Source organism: Tachypleus tridentatus, chromosome 12 (assembly GCF_004210375.1).
Source record: "Tachypleus tridentatus isolate NWPU-2018 chromosome 12, ASM421037v1, whole genome shotgun sequence".
NCBI lineage: Eukaryota > Metazoa > Arthropoda > Merostomata > Xiphosura > Limulidae > Tachypleus > Tachypleus tridentatus.
The window spans coordinates 120,355,502-120,380,258 of record NC_134836.1 but is presented as its reverse complement, the minus strand read 5'-3'; the positions used below and the strand labels follow the sequence as shown (position 1 = coordinate 120,380,258).

Here is a 24,757-nt window from a genome sequence, read left to right as displayed (position 1 = left end):
CACGTTGTTTTAATATTTCACATAAAGATCCTATCAGCAAGGAAATCCTAGATTTGGAGAATCTGTGTCATAATATGAATATGTAACGAGTTACGCTTCATAAATAGTCGTATATAGTTGCCACCTGTAGTAAGATTCAAACACTGCACTTTAGATTAGGCCTTAGCACGAGTATGTTTGAAAGTCGTCACGGAAACTGTGAATTCGTGAAATCTTAAAATGGCCACAAAACAAACCTGATTTTTCTATCTTTTTTTACATTCCTTACATGTCACGCATCAATCTCAGTAGAAGTCGGTGAGAATATGTGAAAACAGTGGACATTTGTAGCTAGACGAAACATTTTCAGTATTGTAAATTATTACCTCTTTACCTTTGGTGCCACTTCTGTTAGCCTTTTTACTCAATGACCTCTGCCCTGATATTTAGTAAATATTACTGTCGTGCCCTTAATGAAACTCGATTGTATTTAAGTTCACGCAGCAAGGTTTACTAATCGAGTAATCATACTATAGAGCTGTGGTATACTGTGAGTTTATCTATGGACTACCTACAAAGAAGTGTCGTGTGAAAAACATTCCATTTTAGTATACAGAATTCCAACAATTTCATAAATTTAGTAATTTATATTTATTAACAGGAGGGGGGAGATTGATTGTTACTGCTGGCGGGTAGTGTTTCTTTGCTTTTTATAATTACCTTTTCTTGCATGGCCATGTACGAGTAGAAAAACTTGTTCTTCTCAGCGGGAACTGTTGAAGAAAGAATACTGGACATCCTGGAGGAAACGTCTCCACCCTGAGAATTTTATAGAAATGTCCCCTTCTTAGCACCAAGTAGAAATCTGTGTAACTAATGGCATGCCCGTGGTTGTTTTGGTTTTGTAATTAATAACAGTATACATTGGCGAACAAAAGGTTGTAGGACATGCAGATGTATGAGAGAGTTCATAATACTACTTTAAGCTATTATAACTATCTCTGTTTATATTCCTTTAATTTCCAACACATCATTAAATTATAAAAAACTCAAGTACCTGGTACGCAATGAAATACCAAAGTCTACCGCAGTTCCACGCATCGGTTTTTAACATCTTTCGACGCTGATAGGTATTTAAAACAAAAACAAATCGAAACAGTTTAAACTACAGCTAAGAAAAGCCAAATTAAAAATGCCTTTTAACATGAGATTTTTGAAAGTTTGGACCTAATGTTTTAAATAATATTCATTTGGACCAAAAGTGGAATCGTTGGTGAAATATAAGAGAAAATAAAAGTTGTTTCTATATCTGATATCGGTTAAGCGATGAACAAGGATATCCTTGATAAATGTTGGACTACATTGTAAAAATGTTAATTTATTTGAAGTTTAAACAATTTTGTAGTGTTTATTTATAATGAATTGTGATATAATTTAAAAACAAATTATTTTTCTTTTCTCCAAATTTTTTTATACGTTATTACTTAGGATGGTAACCATCGCTGTCTAATAGGTAAAAGTTTTTATACAAATACGAAATTGTTCTACTAGATTTGAAAATAACTTGTGTATTCACCATTAATAATATTTTGATACACTGAACTTTAGTAAACATGTTGAAATTCGTTTATTATATTATAGGTGTTTTAATAGTCTTATTTGTGTTGTATTATATTGTTCTAAAGATACAATACTAGATTGTTTGTACTCTATTTCAATCTTAAAACATTTAGGAAGAGTGGAAGAAAAATATTTCTGTCTTCATTGATAATTAAATTGTTTATAAACTAAATTAAAGTTCAACAAATATTAATGTTTATCTACACGAACCTGTCTCAAATTAACCACAATTTTTAAAATAAACGAAAACATCTTACCTGTATACTTTTTAGGCTTAATATTTCATTACGTTTAAAGTATGCTCCGCAGAATTTTCACCTAGTAACTGATTAACTACAACAGACCTTATTGTTTGAAGTACTACTACTACAGTAATTATAGGGTTAGCAAGTAGTATTTTAAATTGTTACGAAAATGAAAAACAAACAAACAATTATACACATTCTATCACCTTGTTGAAGTTTAAAAGTTCATTTAACTTGAATTGTCATAGTCAGTGTGCTCGTCTCGCACTCCGAGGGTCGCGGGTTTCGTCATCCTTGCCGCACCAAATATGCTCACCCTTATGGCCTTGGGGGCGTTATAAAGTCAGTCAATTCCCCTATTCGTTGATGAAAGAGTAGCCCAGTAGTTGGCGGTGGATAAGGATGATTTTAGTCTGCCACTGCTACGTTAGGAACTGCTAGCGAAGATAGCCCTTGTGTAGCTTTGCGCGAAATTCCTAACAAACGACCTCTGAATTTATATTAAATCTGAGTTTGCAGCCATATTTCACTGTTGGTTACACAACTACATTTGTTGAAGACAGCTTATCACACGTAGGAGGCCCTATGAAACGCTATCTTTCGTATGCTTTTTTTTACACACAAATTTAACCTATTATTCATTATCGTAAGCTCGTATTTAATTAAAGAATCGAATGTTTTTAAATGTATTGTAGTTCGTAATAAAATTATCTTTATTGATCAATTTTATTTAAAGTGTTGTTTCCGGATTGTAGGTCTTTTTTAGTTTGTCTTGCGAAAAGAATTTTTATGTGGAGAAGTAATTATTTTCAACTGTTATAAAATAATGGTTTTACTATTGCATAGTCCCATACGACAGTTTTAACCTATAAACAATTGTATGTTCAATACAATTACTTTTTGATATACTTACTGTTATTCCCAAATACTTTAGGTGCTAAAGTTTATGAACAATTTCCTGAGAGGGAGGTTTGCTCCGCTCTTTAATATTCTGCTCCCCTTGACCCCCTACGTTCCCACGAAAGGATGTTCACTAAGCCTAAACCAACCTGAAGAATCATGCTTGTTATGTATTAGCCATCGCTTAGGCACAGGACTTTATAAACAAATCTTATGAAACCTGGAAAGTCATATTGCCATGCCCTGAATCGGGTCGTCTCGCGTGCATGTTTATAATTGCTTTTTGGGATCTGGTCTGGCTGGTCTCTCCGGTGCTACCTTTGTCTCGCTGATCAGTATTATGACCAACCTCAATCTTTCACTTAAAAAGAGTCAAAATAAATGAAAGGCAATAACCCCATGCCAATTTCAATAATCTTTCACGAGAGGGGACGAAGAGGAACCACAACACCCCAGTTGGAGAGATAATTCTTCAGATTTCTCTCTCTCTAAACTAAACCCCTGCCACTTTAGTTTGCGTTTGCCTGAAGTCAGAACTCGCCATGTTGGACGTTATGAAACAGAAAAATGTAGTGAATTAGGTTTCTTGTTAGGGAAAGGCGCAGTTAGCCTTGTTGCTTTGCGCCATAAAACATCAAACCAATCTTAGGGAAAACTAGAATAGTTTCAAGAGTAATATGACATCACTGGCAAGATAGAACAAAAAAAGACCGTATATAGAAAACAAAATGTAGAAAGTGAACATTAGAGACTTTAGGGTAGTGTGTGAACTCAAACGTGATGTCAAAGGTGGAAAATGTAACAAAAATAAGGTAAAGAAATTAAAATGACAAATTATAAAATAAAACGAAGGGGGAATGGAGCAAGAACATTTATTGGTAAATAAGGTAAATTACAGAATGAGAAACTTGTGTGAAATACAGCTATTAGTTTTCGTTTTTATCAACAGAAGTGTAAGATTAAGCAGCTTTAGAGGGCCATCTTGAGCAATAGTTTGTCATAGTTCTGGATAGACCCCAAAGACAAAAATTTGCATTATGTTTCTAATGCATAATCACAACCGCCGAATTGTTTTTAAAACATTAACTGCATATTGAAATTAAACCCAAATACACTTTCATTAAGTATTTGTTTACCCGCGTAATTTCAATGAAGTCTTTAACAATCTATGCCTGTTTCAATTATGAATACATCTTACCAAGCTCAGGCAGTTAGTTACTGTATTAGGAAAGATATCGTAATGCTATGTAGGCTTGATGATTTTGTTTTCGATAAACAAAGGGTACTTCTGATATTTTATATTTCTTCATGAAATAGTTCTTAAGTGAATCCAGGACAACATTATACCCAAAATCACAGAGTAGGATATTTAAATAACTACTTGTTTATTATAAGATAATAAAACAATTACAACAGATGTTATATAATTTATTTCGCCACAATTTACTATTACACTCAAATGCTTAGAAGCAAAAAAATATATGAACTGCGTATATTTGGGCTTATTTCATGAACATTTTAAATCTCTTTTATTATATAACTTATATATGTGTGTGTGTGTAATATGGTCATTAAAATTATGATCGGTTTAAATCAAAACAAATAACTTATAATGGCACTCAGTAAATTGAAATATTTTATTTGTATCACCAAATAATTCAACAATATTTATTTCACAACTATGATAAAGCAAAATAGAATACAACAAGAAAAAAATTACATGTAGTGAATTATCTGATTTTCATGAGGAAATAACAAATGAACGTAAAGTGTGAGAACATTCATATTTTGTACATTGGTAAACCTGAACTTTGTGATAAAAGTCATGTTAACTACAATCTGTTTTCTCAACATTTCTCTTAATTTGTTTATTGGGAGATTTAAAATTGGAGGCATGTGGAAACAGCATTTTGTCTCCCAGCAGTTACTACCCAAGGGATCTCTTGTACAATATCAAAACTTATTAGTTGATAAACTGTGTCCTACTAATGAATAATTGGTTCATAATGAGAGTGTTGGCAATACACGTCCAATAATTATTTTATTTAACCCTCAATTAATGTTAAAGGTTATTAAGGTACAATTAAACTTGGCTAATTTTAATTTTTACAATAGTCTTAAAAATTTATTAAAAGTATTGATGTTAACGTAGAATGCACTTTAAGCTTAATTGTAATATCTTTGAATGGCTGAATTTTATAGCTATGATTTTGATGTTACTTCAAAAATTATTAATAACAGTGAAGTACTTGACGCGTTTTTTAGTGTCGTCTAACGATTTTATTCCTGGGTTTATAAATAATATTTCGAACATTGGTCATCATGTTTCAGCTTAAGTTATTAGTCTTTTAAACTGCACTGGATATTAATTATCTCATACGAAATGTAATTACAATTAAGTTAGCTTCATTATTACCTTCTCACTGATTATGTGTTCATGTATGTAAGTATAGACACACATGCACAGTTAATGGGGTGATTAAAACTGTGACATTTCAGCATACAGTTTGGGAATTTCGCACAAAGCTACTCGAGGGCTATCTGTGCTAGCCGTCCCTAATTTAGCAGTGTAAGACTAGAGGGAAGGCAGCTAGTCATCGCCACCCACCGCTAACTCTTGGGCTACTCTTTTACCAACGAATAACGATTGACCGTCACATTATACACCCCCACGGCTGGGAGGGCGAGCATGTTTAGCGCGACGCGGGCGCGAACCCGCGACCCTCGGATTACGAGTCGCACGCCTTACGCGCTTGACCATGCCAGGACTATTCAGCATAGGCTCCATTGTAATTTAACTTGGACGAGTCTCTAATTTGTTCGTTACGTATTACTGTTTCAAATAACCGGAAATTTTAATTTAAATTTAGAAATTAATTAAATGTTAATATATATCAAATTTATTATATTTGACAATAAGATTGAGACACATAATTTTAACATAAATATATTTTAACATACAAAAAAAAAACAACAACAACAAACAATACAATTTACAGTAATAGTTATTCAGTGATGTCGAGAAAACCCACTTGTAGAGAAATATATATGTAAAAACAGCTCGTTTGGGTTGAGAAAATATTTTACATAGAAGAGCGAACAACGTTTCGACCTTCTATGTAAAATATTTTCTCAACCCTAACGAGCCGTTTTTACATATATAGTAATAGTTATTACTAATAGTTATCACAAATGATGATTAATATACAACAGGTTTTACAAACTTACAGACAATACTGAGTCTTATATACGGTCTATAAATTATTATCTTATCGACGATCCAGGTCCACACAAGCTTCAAATTACTTTTATGTTGATACACAGGTATACTTCAGTTGACGGTAATGTCAGCTACCAACATTCTTGTCTGGTCTTACACCCCTGCTAGTTGACTCTTCCCGGCAAAGATATTTAATACCCTCGTAGAAATAATAACGTTCAAAGTAATTCACAGAATTTGACCACGAACGTTTATAGATTTCGAATATTACAAACCGTTCAACTTCAGTGAATTACACAATTATAATCACAATTATAGCTTCCAAGGCCTGTAGCACACTAACTGTAGCTGTCAAATAATGATCTTTTGTCTTTCTGCTGGCCGCTTTTTATACGACTCACGTGGGTTTGTCGAAGTTTCAACAAAGTTTCAGCGCGTTTTCGTAAAACAAATGTTATTGATTCTTACCCTCAAGAATATTCTACACATTTCGGTAACAGGCGGATCTTGCGAAATATATAGTCAATAATAATATGGTCACGGGCAAAAGGAAAACTGTACTGAAACAAACGTATAACGGTAAAACCGTTAAAGTTGTTAGGAAATGACTAACAGAGTTAATGCACAAGTGGTTGTTTATTAGGCACGTGCAAAATTATATAAAATGTTGAATTGAGGTCGTTAAAATCATGTGCATGTATACTGTCACATGATTAGTAATCAACTCATAGTTACAAACATTACGGAGGTAATATAATAAGATAGTTTAATTTCTGACTTAAGATCGGTAGGACAGGTTTATCTGTTTGATGCTCCATCTTCATTATGCTTGGTGGCCTACGTCTCTCCAGCATCTATTAATAAGTTTTCTGAATTTAGTTTTATATTATGTATTACTTTAGTATTGACATGCTAATGACAGTGATGTATGATTGTGATGAACTCTGTCTTAGTTGTTTTATAGGATTACTTGTCTGTAGTGTATTACTTTGCATTTTGTTCATGTTTTGTTTAGGATTTATCATCGGTCTGAAATCAATCAACAGAAGTATCTGACGTTTTTACACACTAATCTGTGTAAGGGATGTTCTACTTTATATATTGATATGTGTCTGAGAATGTTCTGGTTTGATTATTATATTCTAAGTTATCTAACTTTGAGGTATCTAAGGATGTTTTTTTAGTTTTATTATGTTCTAGGTTTTCTGATTCTAACGTGTCTAAGTATGTTGTGGTTTAATTATTATGTTCTAGGTTTTCCGACTCTGACGTGTCTGAGGATGCTGTGGTTTAATTATTATGTTCTAGGTTTTCTGACTCTGATGTGTCTGAGGATGCTGTGGTTTAATTATTATGTTGTAGGTTTTCTGACTGATGTGTCTGAGGATGCTGTGGTTTAATTATTATGTTCTAGGTTTTCTGACTCTGATGTGTCTGAGGATGCTGTGGTTTAATTATTATGTTCTAGGTTTTCTGACTCTGACGTGTCTGAGGATGCTGTGGTTTAATTATTATGTTCTAGGTTTTCTGACTCTGACGTGTCTGAGGATGCTGTGGTTTAATTATTATGTTCTAGGTTTTCTGACTCTAATGTGTCTGAGGATGCTGTGGTTTAATTATTATGTTCTAGGTTTTCCGACTCTGACGTGTCTGAGGATGCTGTGGTTTAAGTGTTATCTTTTAGGTTTTCCGACTCTGACGTGTCTGAGGATGCTGTGGTTTAAGTGTTATCTTTTAGGTTTTCCGACTCTGATGTGTCTGAGGATGCTGTGGTTTAATTGTTATGTATGTTCTTGGGTATGACTAATTACTGCTATGTGTCTCGGTCTAAATGTATTGTGTCTCAGGATGTGGCATGGTAAATAACACATCAACTTGTCACTTCTAGAATCTTGTGTGTTGTGTGGACTTATTGATTGGTAAAGCCTGAGAATCTTCCAAGCAGGATACATCTCCAGTTGTGCTATTGTAGATGAAATACAATCATTAGAACAAAATATAATAAAAATACAGAATTAAAAAATGTAAATACCATATACTTTATTTGGTTTTTTTCTTCTGTGTATAGAGAAATAAAACTTTCATGTCAACTTTGTGTATCATGCTGAAATTGTGGAATATATGTATCTGTGTATCTATATGTTTGGAAAAATTAGTATGATAAGTAGAACCAGAGTTGTGTTTTAGGTAAGTGTAGTGAATTTTATATTTGGAATAGAAATATTAGTTAAAGACAGTTAACATGTTTTTTATGCTGTATAAAACATGATGTGAGACATGAGAGAGTACAGTGAGAAAGGCAGGGTCCTCCTCACTATTTTAAAGTAATAATACAATATTAATTAAATTTTATTACTTATTTCCTTTAGCAGATAAGACCAGTTCACTAAATTTTAAATCCATCACTTCTGCTCCCTGTATTCGACGGACTGCCTCACTGGACACCATTTACTTGGCAGGACAGTGGCCACGTGACTGCCATTATCACAGCTACTATGTACGACACGTGATGGACAGAGCCACCCAGGTACATAACTTCACAACATAATTATTAAGCACATTAGATAACAGTGAAGTCCAATGTATTCTTGATAACAATGTAAACTGTTGAAGTTTTCTTAGCTGATAAAGCTGTCAGTAGATAAAATGTCACTGGCCTCTAGAGGTCAGGTTATGGTCAACACTTGCTGGTACCTTGTTTCTCCAATAATAAGCCCTACCCTTAAAATAAGCCCTAGTTAAGAGTGGCAGGAAGAGGAAAGAAATAAAAAAAATTAATTTATTAATTAGTTTAATAGTTAGTTAATTAGTTTGTTTAAGTATTAATCAGTTAGTTTAATAGTTTAATAATAGTTTATTTTAAATGGTTGGTTTAATAGTTTTACTTTGTAACTTCATTTTTTTAGTACATCAAAATAAGACATCCCCCGAAAATAAGCCCTAGTGTCATATTTTGGAGTGAAAATTAATATAAGCCCCGTCTTATTTTCGGAGAAACACGGTATAATCCAGAATGTGGCTGTATACTGTTTTTATGTTTCATTATGGAGTTATAAACTGTTTTAAAGAATTCTCTCAAACTCATTATGTTATAATTAAAAGGAGATAAAAAAGAATGATATGTTGGATTTTGGTTCTTTATTTCTATTGGTAGTTGGACCAGCAGATGTTATTTAATAATTCATCTGTTCTGTACATGCATGGCCTTGATGGAGGGTTGTAGACTCCAATACTTTTTAACATTGTTTCTTTTTCTGTGGTTTAGTGATGTGTAAAATATTAAATATATAATTTTAATTACTAAGCATTCAAGACAGGCAGAGAAAACATAGATTCTTATAACTGGAATTTCTCCAAAATGATTTTCTCATCAAACTGGTGAAATTTTTTGTAACCACTACATGTATTGCTAAAGTAATGTATGTGTTTTAGGGGGAAAAAATGTTTTATTGAAACAAGAATTGGAAGCTAAGAATCTGTTTCTTACTGTCTTGATTAATTCATTTTAAATATTTTGAACTTTAAGACAGACGAGTGGGAAGAAACAGAAAAGAAGAAAGGACTGCTGAGAAAATCTCCGGGAAATGGCGGAGATCAGTTAGAGATGAAAGTAGGGTTTACAAGTTTTGTGTTTACAATTTGTCAAGTGGCGATTTTAGAAAATTTCATGATGGAACAAATTTTATAAATACCTTAGGTGTAGTTGCTACATGAATTAGGTTTAGTGTTTTCCATGTTTATATATTATGAGAAATTATCAAAACAAAGTTAATTTTTTTGCATTTGTTGAGAAGTGTAGAACAGTTGTATCATCACGCTTTATAGAAGTTGTAGCTAGATTGTTTAGTAAGGAAAACACATCAGCTTTCATGTTTGTTTGTCCTACCTTTGAGTTTCAAGCTTCATAATATGGTTTGGTTTTGGTAAGTCTACATGTGAAGGAAAATATCGATGATCCCAAATTAGTTTAAAGATGTCCCTAACCCTAATTTACCTTATGAATTGGTTCATAATGACTTCTGTAATGGAATATACACTGTGAATTTCTAAGTAATATTTTCACTAGTGACAAAGTTTATCATCTTATTTGATATGTTACAGAATCATTTATAGTGATGAGATTGCTTCTAGTTTAACCATAAGCTAAACATTAAAGGTTGTTTCGGATTATCTGTCTTAATATTTAATAACTAATTTGGCCACATAAAACAGCCAAAATCCTAATTGTAACTTTTCTTCACCCACGTCGTTGTAATATGCCAGACTGGAGGCTCTAGTTGAAAACTTTTACATTTTGTTGTCCTTAAAATTTCAAATCGATTCTAAAAATTATCAACAAAAAACAAAACTTAGTGTTTAATATTTTGTTGACCTATGAAATGAATGAATTATGCTTATGATATTAATAGTCCCATTATGTAAATATAAATACTTTGGAAAGCTGAATATGTAACTAGTAATATTTTATTTGTTAAATAAATATTCTTTGTATATGTAATTATTTCTGTCTCATTACTAATTTATTTTACTGACCATAGAAAAAAATGTATGTTATGATACAGTATTTGCTAGGTTTCACCAAGTTGTTAGTTTTATGCTAAATGTTTATTATACTGACTTCTAACTACTAAGCATAAGTACAATTGAAGATAACGGTATGTATTTACCTCTCTATTTTTTTCCATTTCCAGTATTTTCGCCATAAACTCCAACGGACAAATAAGAGCAGTCACGGCCAGGGAAGCCACAGCTTACTTCAGAGGCTTAGTCCTTTTCAAGGGGACCATTCTGCCATATCACTGTCTACTGCTGCAAGCAGCAATAATGGTTCTGTCTGCCTGTCTTTACCGTCCACGGCAACACTACCCCTTAATAATTCACCCTATCAGCACTTGTACACTATACCTTCATACAATGTGTCACATGAAAGGTCTCAAACAGGACCCATTCCTATTCCCCACATTCCAAAGACCCCCATTCCCCGCATTCTTAGCAGTGTTGAAGGTTTAAATCAGGTAAGCAGAAATCTTTTATTGAAATGGCAAAGATTTCTGCTTTCTTTTTGGTTTGCTTTTCGTTCATTGGCATAAATTTCAGAACTTCTTTCTTAAACTGATTCATCTCAAGGGTTTTTGAGTCTTCATAGGTTGTCCTGATACAGAATGTTCCTTACAATATATTGTATTCTTTTTGTAATCCTCATAATAATAATAATAACAACAACAAAGTAAGGAAATTAGAAAGAGTAAGTTAAAATAAAATTTTCAGTAAGGCTGTTATATAAATGTAATTGTGATTTTAATGAAACGTATACCTTTTTGGAGTCTTTTATGTCAGAATGAATATTTCCATATTGAACAATACTTTTATCACTAGAGTTCTTAAGGATGTTCCCCAAAGTTAATTTCTTTAAAATGTATAATGAACCCTAGTACATTGTTAAATTATACTATTTATGCCATATTATTTCAGGAGATAGAAAGACTTGTTCTCAAAGGAATCTCAGGAAATGATGCTGTAGATATGGAGATTGAAAGGGTAAGTGAACTTATGGTATTTTGCTTTTACTCTGTCCATTCGATGTAGAAAAGTCTCATGTTGATAGATCAGAGTTTGCTCTAGAATATGGGTAGAATTTTATCGAACCAGTCACCATATTTTTTTTTTCCCCTGTATTTATTGAAGAGATTGTTATCTGAAGTACCACACAATGTCTCTAACTAGAACATTACCCTGCAGGCACTTAGGGTATTATTCAGAATGAAAAATTCACTTCTATCGAATTTAAATAATCGTCTTTTTTTTTTTTTATAATCATTTACATTAGTAGATTATTTCAAGTAACCCACAGTAGTAGCTTTATGAATCAAGTATTTTGAGTGTATGAAGCAAGTTTAGAACTACCTGTTAAAGCTGGCTATTTAGTTGTAACTTTTATATTCAACATCAGTAGTTGTATGTACACTTCTGTTAGATTTAAAAAAAAAATAGAATTGCCATTATTTTAATAAGTTTAATAGTGACTTGGTTCATTAATGGAAAGAATATCACTTTATAATTCTATGTTTTAAATGTGTTAACCTGGGATATCTTGTGGCCAGATTACTTTCCACACGTAGTTAATTCTTGAGCTCTGAACCCCTCACATTTTGTGATGATAATAAATGGTGTTGTGAAAATACCACATGAATAAAAAAGTTGGTTTCTTTATCATCAAATTATAGCATGAGTAACTAATACTATGTATCAAAAATATTCATTTGTAGAATTACATGAAATGTAAGTCCAGTGGAATGTTTCTAGAAAATATGTGTATTTTTTTCTTTGTAGGAACTTGATCCTCCTCCAGATGGACACAGAGCTCCTATTCCTGATCTCTTCAAGTCCGCCACCGTGACAACTACGCGTGACATAGACACGCAGACACCTTCTGGTAAAAAAGGAAGTTCTTCTGGTAGTGGTGCAAATAGCTATACTCAGGCACTGTCACCAACTGTGCCATTTTTAGGCCAGATGGACAGCTCTCAGCCCGCTAGCCGAGGTAAGTCACGCAGTGCCATCTCTTGGTTGGTACTTTTGTTACCTGTGTGTTATGAATTTATATACTTGGTTCACAAGATTTAAATTTGTAAGAATGAAAGAAACTTGATAGTGGTAAAATTATGCTTGAACAATTGCATTCACCTGTCAGTAAAAATTATAACTTTTAAAAAACAAATTGGGTTTTAAAATATGTTGTACAAAATTATCTTTCTAGTAACGTTATTTTCAATTAGTCAGTTTAAAATATATTACTGCTTCATTCATTGGTATTTTTGTGAAACAACTTGTATTTAGCTTTGTAAAATATTGTGTAATCTACAAGTTTCAAAGATGTAGATGCAAATTTCATGCTTGTTGGCATAAGAATAGTTATGCATAGTTTATTTTAAATTTTAAAAATTTAATTCTAATTTTGTGGTTTCCCTCCTTAGTTTTTAAAAACCTTGTGAATTACTTCAACTGCAAGAATAGTTTGTGCTTTGAGTTTTGATTTATATCTCTTTCAGCTTTGACTGTAACACATTATTTCGTTAGTTAAACGTTATAAAAGAAATTTCCTGGTGCACGAGCAAAGATTTGTTCCTTAATGTAAACTACTGATTGCTAAGTTCATTCTTGTTTCAGAAGGAAGTAAAAGTGCCTCACCTGATCCCGACTGGAGCACCAAACTTGGTACAAGTCCTCGTATTAATAAGTTCTTGGCAAGAGAACCTCCTGATGGATGTGAGAGAGTGAAAATTGTAGATGAACCAAGGTTGGTAATATTCAAACTAATATCCAATTAGGTATACTCGTTACCAGCTGAATTTCTGTTTCACTCTAAAGTAGATAGTTTGCTCTTACTGGAAGTAAATATTCATATTAGAAATAAACAAACAGGCTTGGAATATGGCCTGGTTGTTAAAATGCTTGGTTTGCAATGTGCAGGTTGTGAGTTTGGACCATGTGTCACCAAATGTGCTCACTTTTTCATCTATGGTGTGTTATAATGCAATCATAAATTCCACTTTTCATTGGCAAAATAGTAGTCTAAAAGTTTGTGGTGTTAACTGCTTTCTCTTTGGTCTGCCACTTTTACTAAAGGATGGTCTACAAATAGATTTGTGCAAAATTCTACAAATAAATGGGCAAATAAACAGCTCATTGAAAGAGTAACTTGTGAAACATAGTTATATGATTCAACTCTCTTGCAATGGACTTAGTCAATTTGACATAAAAATTTACCTTCAGAGTTTCCATACAGTAACTTTTATTCTGTTTTGTGTATCTTTACATTTTTTAAAACTTTCAGTAATCATTATGAATCACTTGTTGACAAAAAAAATCAGAATTTTTAATGAAGTATTTTTCACTAAAATATTCTTATTGAATGTGAAGAATCAAAGAGTTGGCTGCTCTGAGTGCAAAGTGATTTTAGTATTCAGATTAAAAATAATTTTCTTCATTTGAAAAATCTCAGATTTAATTTGCATGACTTCTAGGACATCCTAAATACATTTCAAATGTAAAACTTTACCTTTTGTATGTTATTTTTTCTAATTCTAACATACTATGAGGTTGGGCAATTTGACCGACCTTGTAACCTCCAGAAAGATCAAAATTAATCTAAGTTACCATTTTTTTTCTCTTAGAAAATCTTTAAATTGTAACATGAAACTACATTTTTTATACTTAAATTTTATTGTTTTATTGCCCTTTTAAGTGTGTCTAACTGAAACCCTTACCATACAAGTTCTAACTCACTTGGCAACCATGTAGCTCATATTACCCTATCAAATTATATAATGCACAGGCTATTCACAAGTTGCATGCGTGTGAGTGTCATGAAAAGTTTTATCGTTATTATTTATTCTGATTTACCTAGCCTAAAAAGTTTGTAATTTTTATATTTTAGTTACTTTTGTAATAATAAATAATGAGTGCACATGAAAACCTGTTTCTTTGTTTTTGCTGTAAACTATCAGTAAAACTTAACCCTACTTTTTATATTGATGGTACAACTTCACTAAATAATTTTTATATGATTAAATAGTGCACCAAAAGAACACAAAATAATAACATGTAAAAGGCAGACAGTGTCCCATAACTCTTGCAATTTTCCTGACTTTCTAACTATGCAGCACGAGCTGTTAAAAAATTCAGCTGAGCTCAACCATAAGTTTCCCACAGGAATGAAGTTTAAAGTGGAAGTAAGTGAAACAAATTTCTGTACAGAAAACAACATAATATAGCACATTATTGTATACAACCTTGGCTTTCTATTGGTAATAAATAATATAGTATTAAATATCAGAGAGAACTATTGGTAACTTGTGGAAGAGGAGAAGTGACAAGTGGGCAGGATAAGTGGGTCTGAATTTTTATTTATAGCTCTGTAACCAAATAAGATTGAAGTCTACAAAAATTATGCTTCGCCTGAGCAATTATACCATTATTAATGAGCAATTAACATTAAATTTGACAACTGTACATGTGGAAATAATGTGTTCAATTATAAAAGAAATATTTTTAATAAAGATTTATATAAGAATGCCGAAACATTCATAAAAGAAATTGTGCTTCTGGCACATCTGCAACTGCTTAGATTCTAAGTCTAGAAAGCACTTGCTTGTGAGGTTAAACAATAAAAGATGAAATATGTATTAAAGATACTGGAAATCTCGAGAATCATTTCTGTGAAAACACACACACACACACACATACGTGTATTATTTATCAGAAAAAAACAAAGAAAATACTGAAATATTAGTGGGAAACTTCTGACAAACAAGGTGGTATTTTTTAAAATATTTGATCATTCCTGAAGTGAAGGACATGTTATTTTTGGAATTTATGTTGTTCATCACGTAACTTCTGATGTGAATTTGGTGTTAACAAAATATCCGTTTTGTGACAATTATGCGTTATATGTTTATGCATCTATTGGTATTTAAATATATTTTGATTAGTTCCAGTTACTAGTTGCTCAATTAGAAACTCCTAGTAATTCTTGGTAACAAAATGTATTTAATGAGATATGGCTAATTTCTGGAGGAAGGAAAGAAATCTCCTCTGCAGATATTTTTACCAGTTACTGGTAATTCCATATTTTTTGTACTTTGATTTTAATAGGTTTTTGTTGGGTTTTTTTGCAAGTAAACAACAAATTTTTATTGAATTGTTATTTTTAACCAGAGTGTGAACAAAACTGTAATTTTTGTCCTTTGGGAAAAATTGTAAAAATTATAAAAATCTCCTCTGTGACCTCAGCGCCATACTCTTAAAAATCTCCTCTGTGACCTCAGTGCCATACTCTTACAGATTACTTTAAATAAGTGAGATTTTGTGATAAACCTACTGTGGTAAGTGTCCTGAAACTCAATAGATACTGCGATGAACCATCTCCAATTCTACTCTTTACTACAAATGTTGACTTGACTGACCTTCTATATTCAAAACTGGTTACTGTTGGAGTAAAAGTGTTTACTTTATGATAATCATAAGTTTTTCTACTTCTAATTCACAAATGCGACGTTGTACTTTAATTTTGGTTTTATTTGTATTGGATCTAGGAACACTTCTGCTGTTATGGAGCCTCAAAAGTCTGGTCCTTACAAGCCTAGTGAGAAATTTGTGCTACTACCAAGCCAAAGTTCAGCATTCTGCCCCCCTCTACAAAACCTACGTGTCTCCATCAACCTCAGACAGTGCTCTACAAAAGCTGGCCTCTTCAACGACACCTTGACTGAAGAGATATTACAGTGAACTTAAATACTCTTATATTTCTTACTAGGGTTAGTCATTGACACCATAGCTGCTATGTGCTGTTTCTCAAGGTGTCCTCCAGTTTCATGATTCGATGTGTATATTTGGCCATGTGGTGAATTACTTTCTCATTATTCAAGACTGACCACTCGGTACCTTATTGACTTAATTGCTGTGATTTCTGTACAACTTGGTAAATCAAGTTACCAGCTTTCCTATAAAATTGTCGTCACAATTTTGAAAGACCTCTCTCGTTATTTACTTTTGTAGTGAAGAGTGTTCTAGTTAACACAAGACCCATTATGGTTGGAGGAACCATGAAATTATATACACTACAACAAAGGAAACTTTATTTTCTATAAATGTTTTTGTCTGTTTGCATTACTACTGAATGGTCTCAATGATCTCAGCTTGAAGTATCTTAACGTGATTTTGCGTTCAGATTGCATTACTACTGAAGTAAGCACTGGTCTCGATGATCTCAGCTTGAACTATCTTAACGTGATTTTGCATTCAGAAGTCATTGAACTGTTAATAGACATGAATATGTTAAATTCCTTCTTGTTACTTGAAGAAAGTGGAATTGTATGTTGTTGGATGTATATTTTGGAACATTCAATGTTGTTTTTGAATTATTTGTTGAAAACTAGTTAATGGTAGTAAACAAAAAGGAAAAAAAACAGACATCTGAAGAAGACAGTGCACTTAAATATTCACCAAAAACTCTAGATTTTAATGGACCTTTAGGACCATGCACATAAAAGGGGAACTACGTGTTTCAGATAGATTCGGTAGACTACATTATGTTTACTCATTTGATCATTGCTTAAAGCTCCTTTGGTGATTTCCTTACTTTTGTTATCTTGTTTTTCTAACCCTTTCTGTATTAATTGTTTAGATAGAGAAAAGATTTATGTTACAAAAAAAATATAGTTATATTTTCTTCAATGTACATGTTTATCTAGAAAAAATACATAATGTATATTTAACATTTCTGGTTAAATGTATGGTGAAATATTTCGTTATGGTTCAAAAGTTGTGTTTATTTAGTGTATTACTTGCATAAACATTTCATATTAGGTGTTTTGGTTTTATCTGTATATTAAGTCCTTAATGAGTTCTTTCTTTTCACATTTTTTGTGATATAAAGTATGCTTCGAATGTCTGTTATGTTTGTAATACTCTTGTGCAAATTACTTTTAAAGAAAATAGTTTGTAATTGTTAGAAAATGAAATGTTTCTGTTTCGGAGAGAAGTCATCTCTTGAAGAACTGCCGTCATACACATGAAGGAGCACCTTGAAGTGATAGTGCATCTTTAGAAACATTACTAGTTAACTTATCTCAAGCTGACAATATAGGCTGGTACAACCTGTGCTTCATACTTGTGTGTTATTCACATTATGTTGGTATAAAACAGATGATAATTTAAAAATGAATTACTATACTGCTTTAGAGAAACTATCTTTTGAACCACCCTGTACATTTAATAAGCAGAGTTGTAATGTATTCTTTATGTTTATTTAGAACAGCACTACATAACAATTAGAAGAAATAGGTCTATTTTTAATCTGTTATGTTTAGTTTCTTATGCTAATGATTTTCTGTTGGACTACATATGATAAAAGAACTGTTTCAGTGCTTCTTGACAAAGTCCACATCACTGTTTCTGTCATGAAATGATTTCAGTTGAAAGATATATTATTCAATAGTTATTAATACAACCGGTAGGCATGTGTTGTTTTTTAACCTTATAAAAAGCTTTTCACTCAAACAATATTTATTTAAATGTCTGTTGTGCAATCAAATGTTATTTTATTTTGTAGTTAAACTGTTGTATTACTTAATACAGACACTGAAGTTTGTTGAAGTATTCTGATATAATACGGTCTCTGTTGTTTTACTGTGTTCAATCTTAGGTGCAGTTTATGGAGAAAAAACATTTATTTCAGTGTAAACTAGGCTTAGAAATTCAGTGTTTGTAAAATATTTGTAATACAATCTTTTACTATAAGCAGTGCCAGTTTTCTAAAGTGGATTATTTTTTTTAGATGTATGTGAAACTGAATATCTTCTGAAGGAACTAAGAAAGAAGATACTTAGATATTTGTACGAGCTTTCTACTACTCTTGTAACAATGAGCTTCTTAAACCTAAATATACAGTACAAACAATGAACAGGTACGTAAGCAATAAATGTACAAACACTGAATACCGGTACGGATGACAAACTGTGACTGTGTGTCATTGTGAGTATGTGTTTGTGCAGCAAGTCAGTGAACAAGTAACACGGTACCTAGCAAAGTAAATGAACAAGTTAGTTAACAAGTAACACGGTACCTAGCAAAGTAAATGTCCAATTTAGATAAGAATGGTGAAAGATATCTTCAAACAAGTCATAGAATGATATAGTTTTGTCTTGGAGAGTTACATTTATGAACTTTTTAAGCAAAAATAAAAATATATTTTGTAGTTTAACTTTTAGTGTATATTACTACAAGTTGTAGACTGTTTTCTTACATAGTTCACAACAAAATTAACATTGTAAGAAATTAGTGTGAACTTGTCTAGAATGTCATTTCTCTTGACAATAAAACTTAGTGTATGAAGCTTAGAATGGCAACATAGAGAGAACTTGGGTGTTTCCAGATTTTGTAACATGTGAAATACTAAGTGAAATAAATATGGTATACTTGAGAAAGGACAATTTTAACTTTAGAAGAAAATTAGGACTTTATCAGTATTTGACTTGGGTCTTCATCAGGGTACAATGTAATGCCAAAACGGATATAAAATTAAGTTTATTTGTGAGCAATTTTCAAAGGAAATACACTGAGTAACCAGATACAACAATCATGATAGAGCATCAACTGCTATAGACTGTAACAAATGGTAAATACTGGCATTTTTTAATCTATATTATTAGACTAAAGGAAAAACAAACTGGTAAATACAAAATAAAAGAAACTAATATACACAGATGTTGACAGTGCAAGTACGAGAACAGCTAAGGTAAGTGAAATTTTAAACAGCTCAGTGAGAAAATATGTGGAAGTTGTCTTGAGGAACATTATGTAAGTTGAACAAGGTGTGATGTATGAGACGGTAAGTTTCTGTATTGTCTTTTCATAAATAAGAGAATTAATACAAAATAAAGTTTGAAGACTATAATAAAGTCAATATGAGAAGATTAGGTACAGTATTTGTATACATTTACAATTTTTATCAAAACTAGTCCTGTTCTCCGTAAGTGATAATAGTTTAAAGTGGTATACTTCTGTTTTTTATTATTCTACTGACAGGTTTTAAAAAATCAAATAAAATGTGTACCTTTAAATTTTTGTGACCTTAAAATTTTGCATTTCAAGAAGTTAGGTTTTTGAAGTAAGATTATTCATGTTGTTGATATCATGTTTTAGACAAAACAATCAGCAAAAACTTGTATTTGAGTTTTTAATGTTATGGATGTGTTTGTGTAAAGGACATCCTCTGTCCCAGTTCAAGTTTGAAGGACATCATCTGTCCCAGTTCAAGTTTGAAGGACATCATCTGTCCCAGTTCAAGTTTGAAGGACATCTTCTGTCCCAGTTCAAGTTTGAAGGACATCCTCTGTCCCAGTGTAAGTTTGAAGGACATCCTCTGTCCCAGTGTAAGTTTGAAGGACATCCTCTGTCCCAGTTCAAGTTTGAAGGACATCCTCTGTCCCAGTTCAAGTTTGAAGGACATCCTCTGTCCCAGTGTAAGTTTGAAGGACATCCTCTGTCCCAGTTCAAGTTTGAAGGACATCCTCTGTCCCAGTTCAAGTTTGAAGGACATCCTCTGTCCCAGTGTAAGTTTGAAGGACATCCTCTGCCCCAGTGTACGTTTGAAGGACATCTTTTGTCCCCGGTATTAGTAAAAAAAAAAAAACACTACATTCTAGATCATATACTACAGTTTTCTTGTAACAATGACCACCTAACCTGTATTTGAATACATGCATTTTGTATTATTAGAAGGTTAAATGAATATCTAAATATAACAGACTTGAAAGACATGCCTGGTTTCTCTGTTAGACAAATGGGTGAGATACATTTCTTAATGACTTTCGTAACGTCTCTTGGATACAGTTTGATTGATGTAAGGAACAAATAAAATTAACTTTTCTTAACATCTCTGGAATAATTGATGGCTGTAACAACTACAGAAACTTGGTATTAAACAATTACCAGTTATCTTGGACCAAAATCTAAGGTAATGTTTAATGGAATTGTTGGTCATGGTGATCATTGGTGTGCAGCATTCTATGCATTTCATATCTGATTATTTTGATCACTTCAGAGCTGCAAAGTTAAATTTAACTTCAGGTGAGTGATGTGAGAGAAAGTGAAAATGTATTGGTTTCTTACTGGTTTTGTTAAAAAATACCATTGATTAAAATGGTTGTCTTTGGTGCTTTAAAGAAAAATTAGTTGCTGGTTGCTGTCAGAACGTTTGATACTGAATTTGATACAAGGGTGAGATGAATTTGCAAAATATACAAACTGAGTTAGTACTTTTATATCCATCTTCTTCACTGTAAATATCACAAGTAAATCTGTGTGAAAATGGATCAAGTTGCATTGTGGAATAGAACTGATTTTGTGCTTTTTGTTCCAGCTTGTGGAGAAAACTGACAGTAAAAACTGCAATCTTAACACCAGTATAAGCCCTTGGATTTGTTTTTGGATGTCACTGCTCAACCTGCAATAACTGTTATATGAACATTATTTCTTGTTCAGTTGTTGAAAGAGGAATATCCTAAAGGGGAGCAGCAGCTGAGGTTTGTATCAACTGAGACTTAGTAGGTTGTCAATACAGTTGTGTGATTTAAAGACATAATAAAACTATACTGTAAGTTACACTTTGAGGTCCTCCAAAACATCCTCAGTGCTTGCCAAGCGTGAAGGTGTTAACTGCACAAATGCATGAATGATTCTTTAAAGAATCCATGAAAGTATTGTTAGTAGGTGAGCCATGTGTAGAAAGTATGGGTCCTAAAGACATGTTGTGTTTGTGGTGTTTTTTTGGAACATTGTAAAAGAACGGGTATAGGACTGTGTATTGAGTTTCAAGTGACTTATGAGGAGGGAAGGGATGGTCTTAAGTTCTTAAAACTTATTTAACAACTTAAGTATTTGATTCAAGCTGTAGTTTAGGGTCTTCATCCAGTTTCTAGTAACTTTCAACATTATTCAACTTATCTTCATCTGATAATTTCCAATGACATATTGGTCTTGTTTAAGTTCCTTTAGAGCAGTAATCTTCACAGATAAGAGAATTAGTTTACAGAAATGGTTCAAAAATTTGTACAGTCCTACTTAACTTGTTGAAGATTCAGTAGTCTTTAAGATTTTTGGAACTTGAGATTTAAGAGTATCAAATGGTGAAGAGGGTTCATCCTGAAAAGATAATTTTTAAAGATATATGCAATACATGTATCTCAAAAAATGTCACACAAAATAGTAATTGATTTGCTACAGAAATTAACTCATAATTATTGGAAATTAATCTTGCAGGTAACTCGTTATAAAACTATTACTCTTAAATTTATTTAATGTTAATATTTAGTGTGGCCACCTTTGACATCAGTAACATCTAATCTGGATAGTTAGGGTCCTTTATGCACAATCTAAGGGTTGCGGGTTTGAATCTCTGTCCCACCAAATATGCTTGATTTTTCAACCATGTGGGGCATTATAAAATGACTGTCAATCCCATTACTGGTTTGTAAATGTGTGTCATAATGTGTGTAACTTCCTAATATAGCTAAAATGTGTCAATATTTATCACTTAACAAAACCTACTCTTGACCACCATTTGATTGTTGTCCAGTATGTGATGTTGCAAGGTTACTCAGTGTGATTCTTTATAATAACATCTGTAGATGAATTTAATTGCATGTCAACTGTACTCAAGTTCTGCAGTAGTTGTACCTTAATAAAGATGAGTCAAAGTTTTGCTGTATAAAAACAATATCTGTTTTCTGAAATTGAAAACTACTTCTGATTTTATTAGAACTGAATTGTTACTAATTGGATAAGTAAATTCTTGATGTTTCTGGCCTTAAGATATATCCATTATTAACTCTACTATTATGTTATTCAAACCACAATTAAACAAGTTATTATAGTGTATCTGATAACAAATACACTAACTGTGAAATATAAATTCCATGAGAAAGTAATTAATTAAATTTTAGAATGTTTTATTTCAAAGTCAATGAAAAATAAGGTTCTATTGTTATATTATCAGTACTAACATAACATTTCGATTCCTGTTTTTATCGTTGTGCCAAGCATCAAGATTATTTCCTTTTCTTATACTCTGGAAGTAATCTGTGTATTCATACAAAAAGTGTATTCTCACTGTTGTATGTTCCTTGTAGAAATTAAGCAACTGCCTAAAGTGTGTTTCCTGAAATATCTCATGATAGTGAATACTAATAATGTACAAGAAGAGAATAAAAGATACCATTTTTATCTTATGTGTTTGTACATATACAACACCATGGCGTGGTAATCTGTGTAGAACTTCCCCTTGTTAACATATCTTTCAATGTTTAAAAGGATGTTTTCACCTCATCCTGCATCTGTGTTGGTTATTACCCCATAAAAAATAAGTGAAACTAAATTGAAACAATATTTCGTGTTTTTGGTTAGAGTTAATGAATTGGGGACATTTTAAAATGATGGAAAAAATTATGTAGTGTTGAGATGTGTGTGTATATATATATGGCTCCTTTTAGGGTTAGCAGTGCAAGAACAAAGCATTCAATGTATAGTAAATGCATTGTTTGTTTTTCTGTTGTGCCATGGATGTGTCTGGAGTTGTTTTTTTAATGCCTTGAAATATGTAAGAAATGTGATTTCACCTTTTCCATGTTGTTTTAAGCTGTGTGTATCAGATACAAAACAGAGTTTATTTTCTCAACGTATGTGACAGTGCATCCTGACAATAAAAGAGCTCTTGTGAAAGTTCATGTAGTATATATATGTATACATGTGTGTGGTTATTGGTACATAATAAACTGTGTGTAAATACTTGTACAAACTTCAATATTACTGACATGTGGATAATATCAGTTTCTGCTTCCTCTACTTGTTCAAAGCACGTCCTCGTGTGATGGCTGGAAATCTGCCAAACTCCGTACAGTAAGGTGCTATTGTACTCTGTTATTATAGCCCTAATTATAGCCTCTAAAGTGGCTTGCATATTGTTTGCTTTTTTTTTTAATCTACAGCAGAAAGTATTTTGTGTGTGAAAGTGTATTGGATGGTAAACTGTAGAGTACAGTGTTTTTATTATAACAGCAGAAAGTATTTTGTGTGTGAAAGTGTATTGGATGGTAAACTGTAGAGTACAGTGTTTTTATTATAACAGCAGAAAGTATTTTGTGTGTGAAAGTGTATTGGATGGTAAACTGTAGAGTACAGTGTTTTATTATAACAGCAGAAAGTATTTTGTGTGTGAAAGTGTATTGATGGTAAACCTGTAGAGTACAGTGTTTTTAATTACAACAGCAGAAAGTATTTTGTGTGTGAAAGTGTATTGGATGGTAAACTGTAGAGAGTACAGTACAGTTTTTTATTATAACAGCAGAAAGTATTTTGTGTGTGAAAGTGTATTGGATGGTAAACTGTAGAGTACAGTGTTTTTATTATAACAGCAGAAAGTATTTTGTGTGTGAAAGTGTACAGTGTTTTTATTAACAGCAGAAAGATGGTAAACTGGTAGTAGAGTACAGTGTTTTATTATAACAGCAGAAAGTATTTTGTGTGTGAAAGTGTATTGATGGTAAACTGTAGAGTACAGTGTTTTTATTATAACAGCAGAAAGTATTTTGTGTGTGAAAGTGTATTGGATGGTAAACTGTAGAGTACAGTGTTTTTATTATAACAGCAGAAAGTATTTTGTGTGTGAAAGTGTATTGGATGGTAAACTGTAGAGTACAGTGTTTTTATTATAACAGCAGAAAGTATTTTGTGTGTGAAAGTGTATTGGATGGTAAACTGTAGAGTACAGTGTTTTTATTATAACAGCAGAAAGTATTTTGTGTGTGAAAGTGTATTGGATGGTAAACTGTAGAGTACAGTGTTTTTATTATAACATAAAATGTTGATGTTTAGTTACCACATGCTCATTATTCGTCAGATGTTGTCTCACTAGGATTCTTAGATATTGATCAAGAGATGCAGAAAGATTGCTTTTGTTTTAAGGTTATCTTTATTCTTGGTACAATGTTAGTCTTGTAGTTCTTGCCAAGATGTCAAATAGAAATAATTATAGCCTTTTTTTTTTTTTAAAAATACAAAAACCTGTATGTCATTTACATGTGACTAACTGAGAATGTAATTATTTTGGTTATATTAAGCCTAGTTTGTTTTGTGGCTGAACCATAGTTAAAGCTTTGTCTCTGTTAGTCTTTCTGTTTTGTTGTTTTTTTATCATTAAGCTCTGTTGTTACTACTGTATAATTTGTACACACTT

The 24,757-nt window shown here is 32.2% G+C and overlaps 1 protein-coding gene and 1 long non-coding RNA gene across 5 annotated transcripts in view; one reads left to right on the top strand and one right to left on the bottom strand.

Annotated features, from left to right (window-relative positions):
• The window catches only part of LOC143234518 (uncharacterized), a 36,297-nt gene extending 33,856 nt beyond the window's left edge, over window positions 1–2,441 (bottom strand). Inside the window, exons 1-2 of the long non-coding RNA XR_013018694.1 lie at window positions 1,857–2,441; window positions 700–798 (exon numbers count right to left, since the gene is read on the bottom strand). This is a non-coding gene — a long non-coding RNA (uncharacterized LOC143234518). The remainder of the gene's footprint in view (window positions 1–699; window positions 799–1,856) is intronic.
• Window positions 1–23,266, top strand: part of LOC143234516 (glucocorticoid-induced transcript 1 protein-like) — a 58,579-nt gene extending 35,313 nt beyond the window's left edge. For 2 of the 4 annotated variants that reach the window (XM_076471925.1, XM_076471928.1), the window contains exons 2-8: window positions 8,334–8,491; window positions 9,491–9,574; window positions 10,656–10,979; window positions 11,437–11,502; window positions 12,295–12,505; window positions 13,132–13,261; window positions 16,059–23,266. In XM_076471925.1, the coding sequence (XP_076328040.1) occupies window positions 8,334–8,491; window positions 9,491–9,574; window positions 10,656–10,979; window positions 11,437–11,502; window positions 12,295–12,505; window positions 13,132–13,261; window positions 16,059–16,251 (1,166 nt within the window). In that variant the 3' untranslated portion in view covers window positions 16,252–23,266. The remainder of the gene's footprint in view (window positions 1–8,333; window positions 8,492–9,490; window positions 9,575–10,655; window positions 10,980–11,436; window positions 11,503–12,294; window positions 12,506–13,131; window positions 13,262–16,058) is intronic. The other 2 variants (XM_076471926.1, XM_076471927.1) reach the window with 2 other exon arrangements.
• Window positions 23,267–24,757: the final 1,491 nt, after the last annotated feature.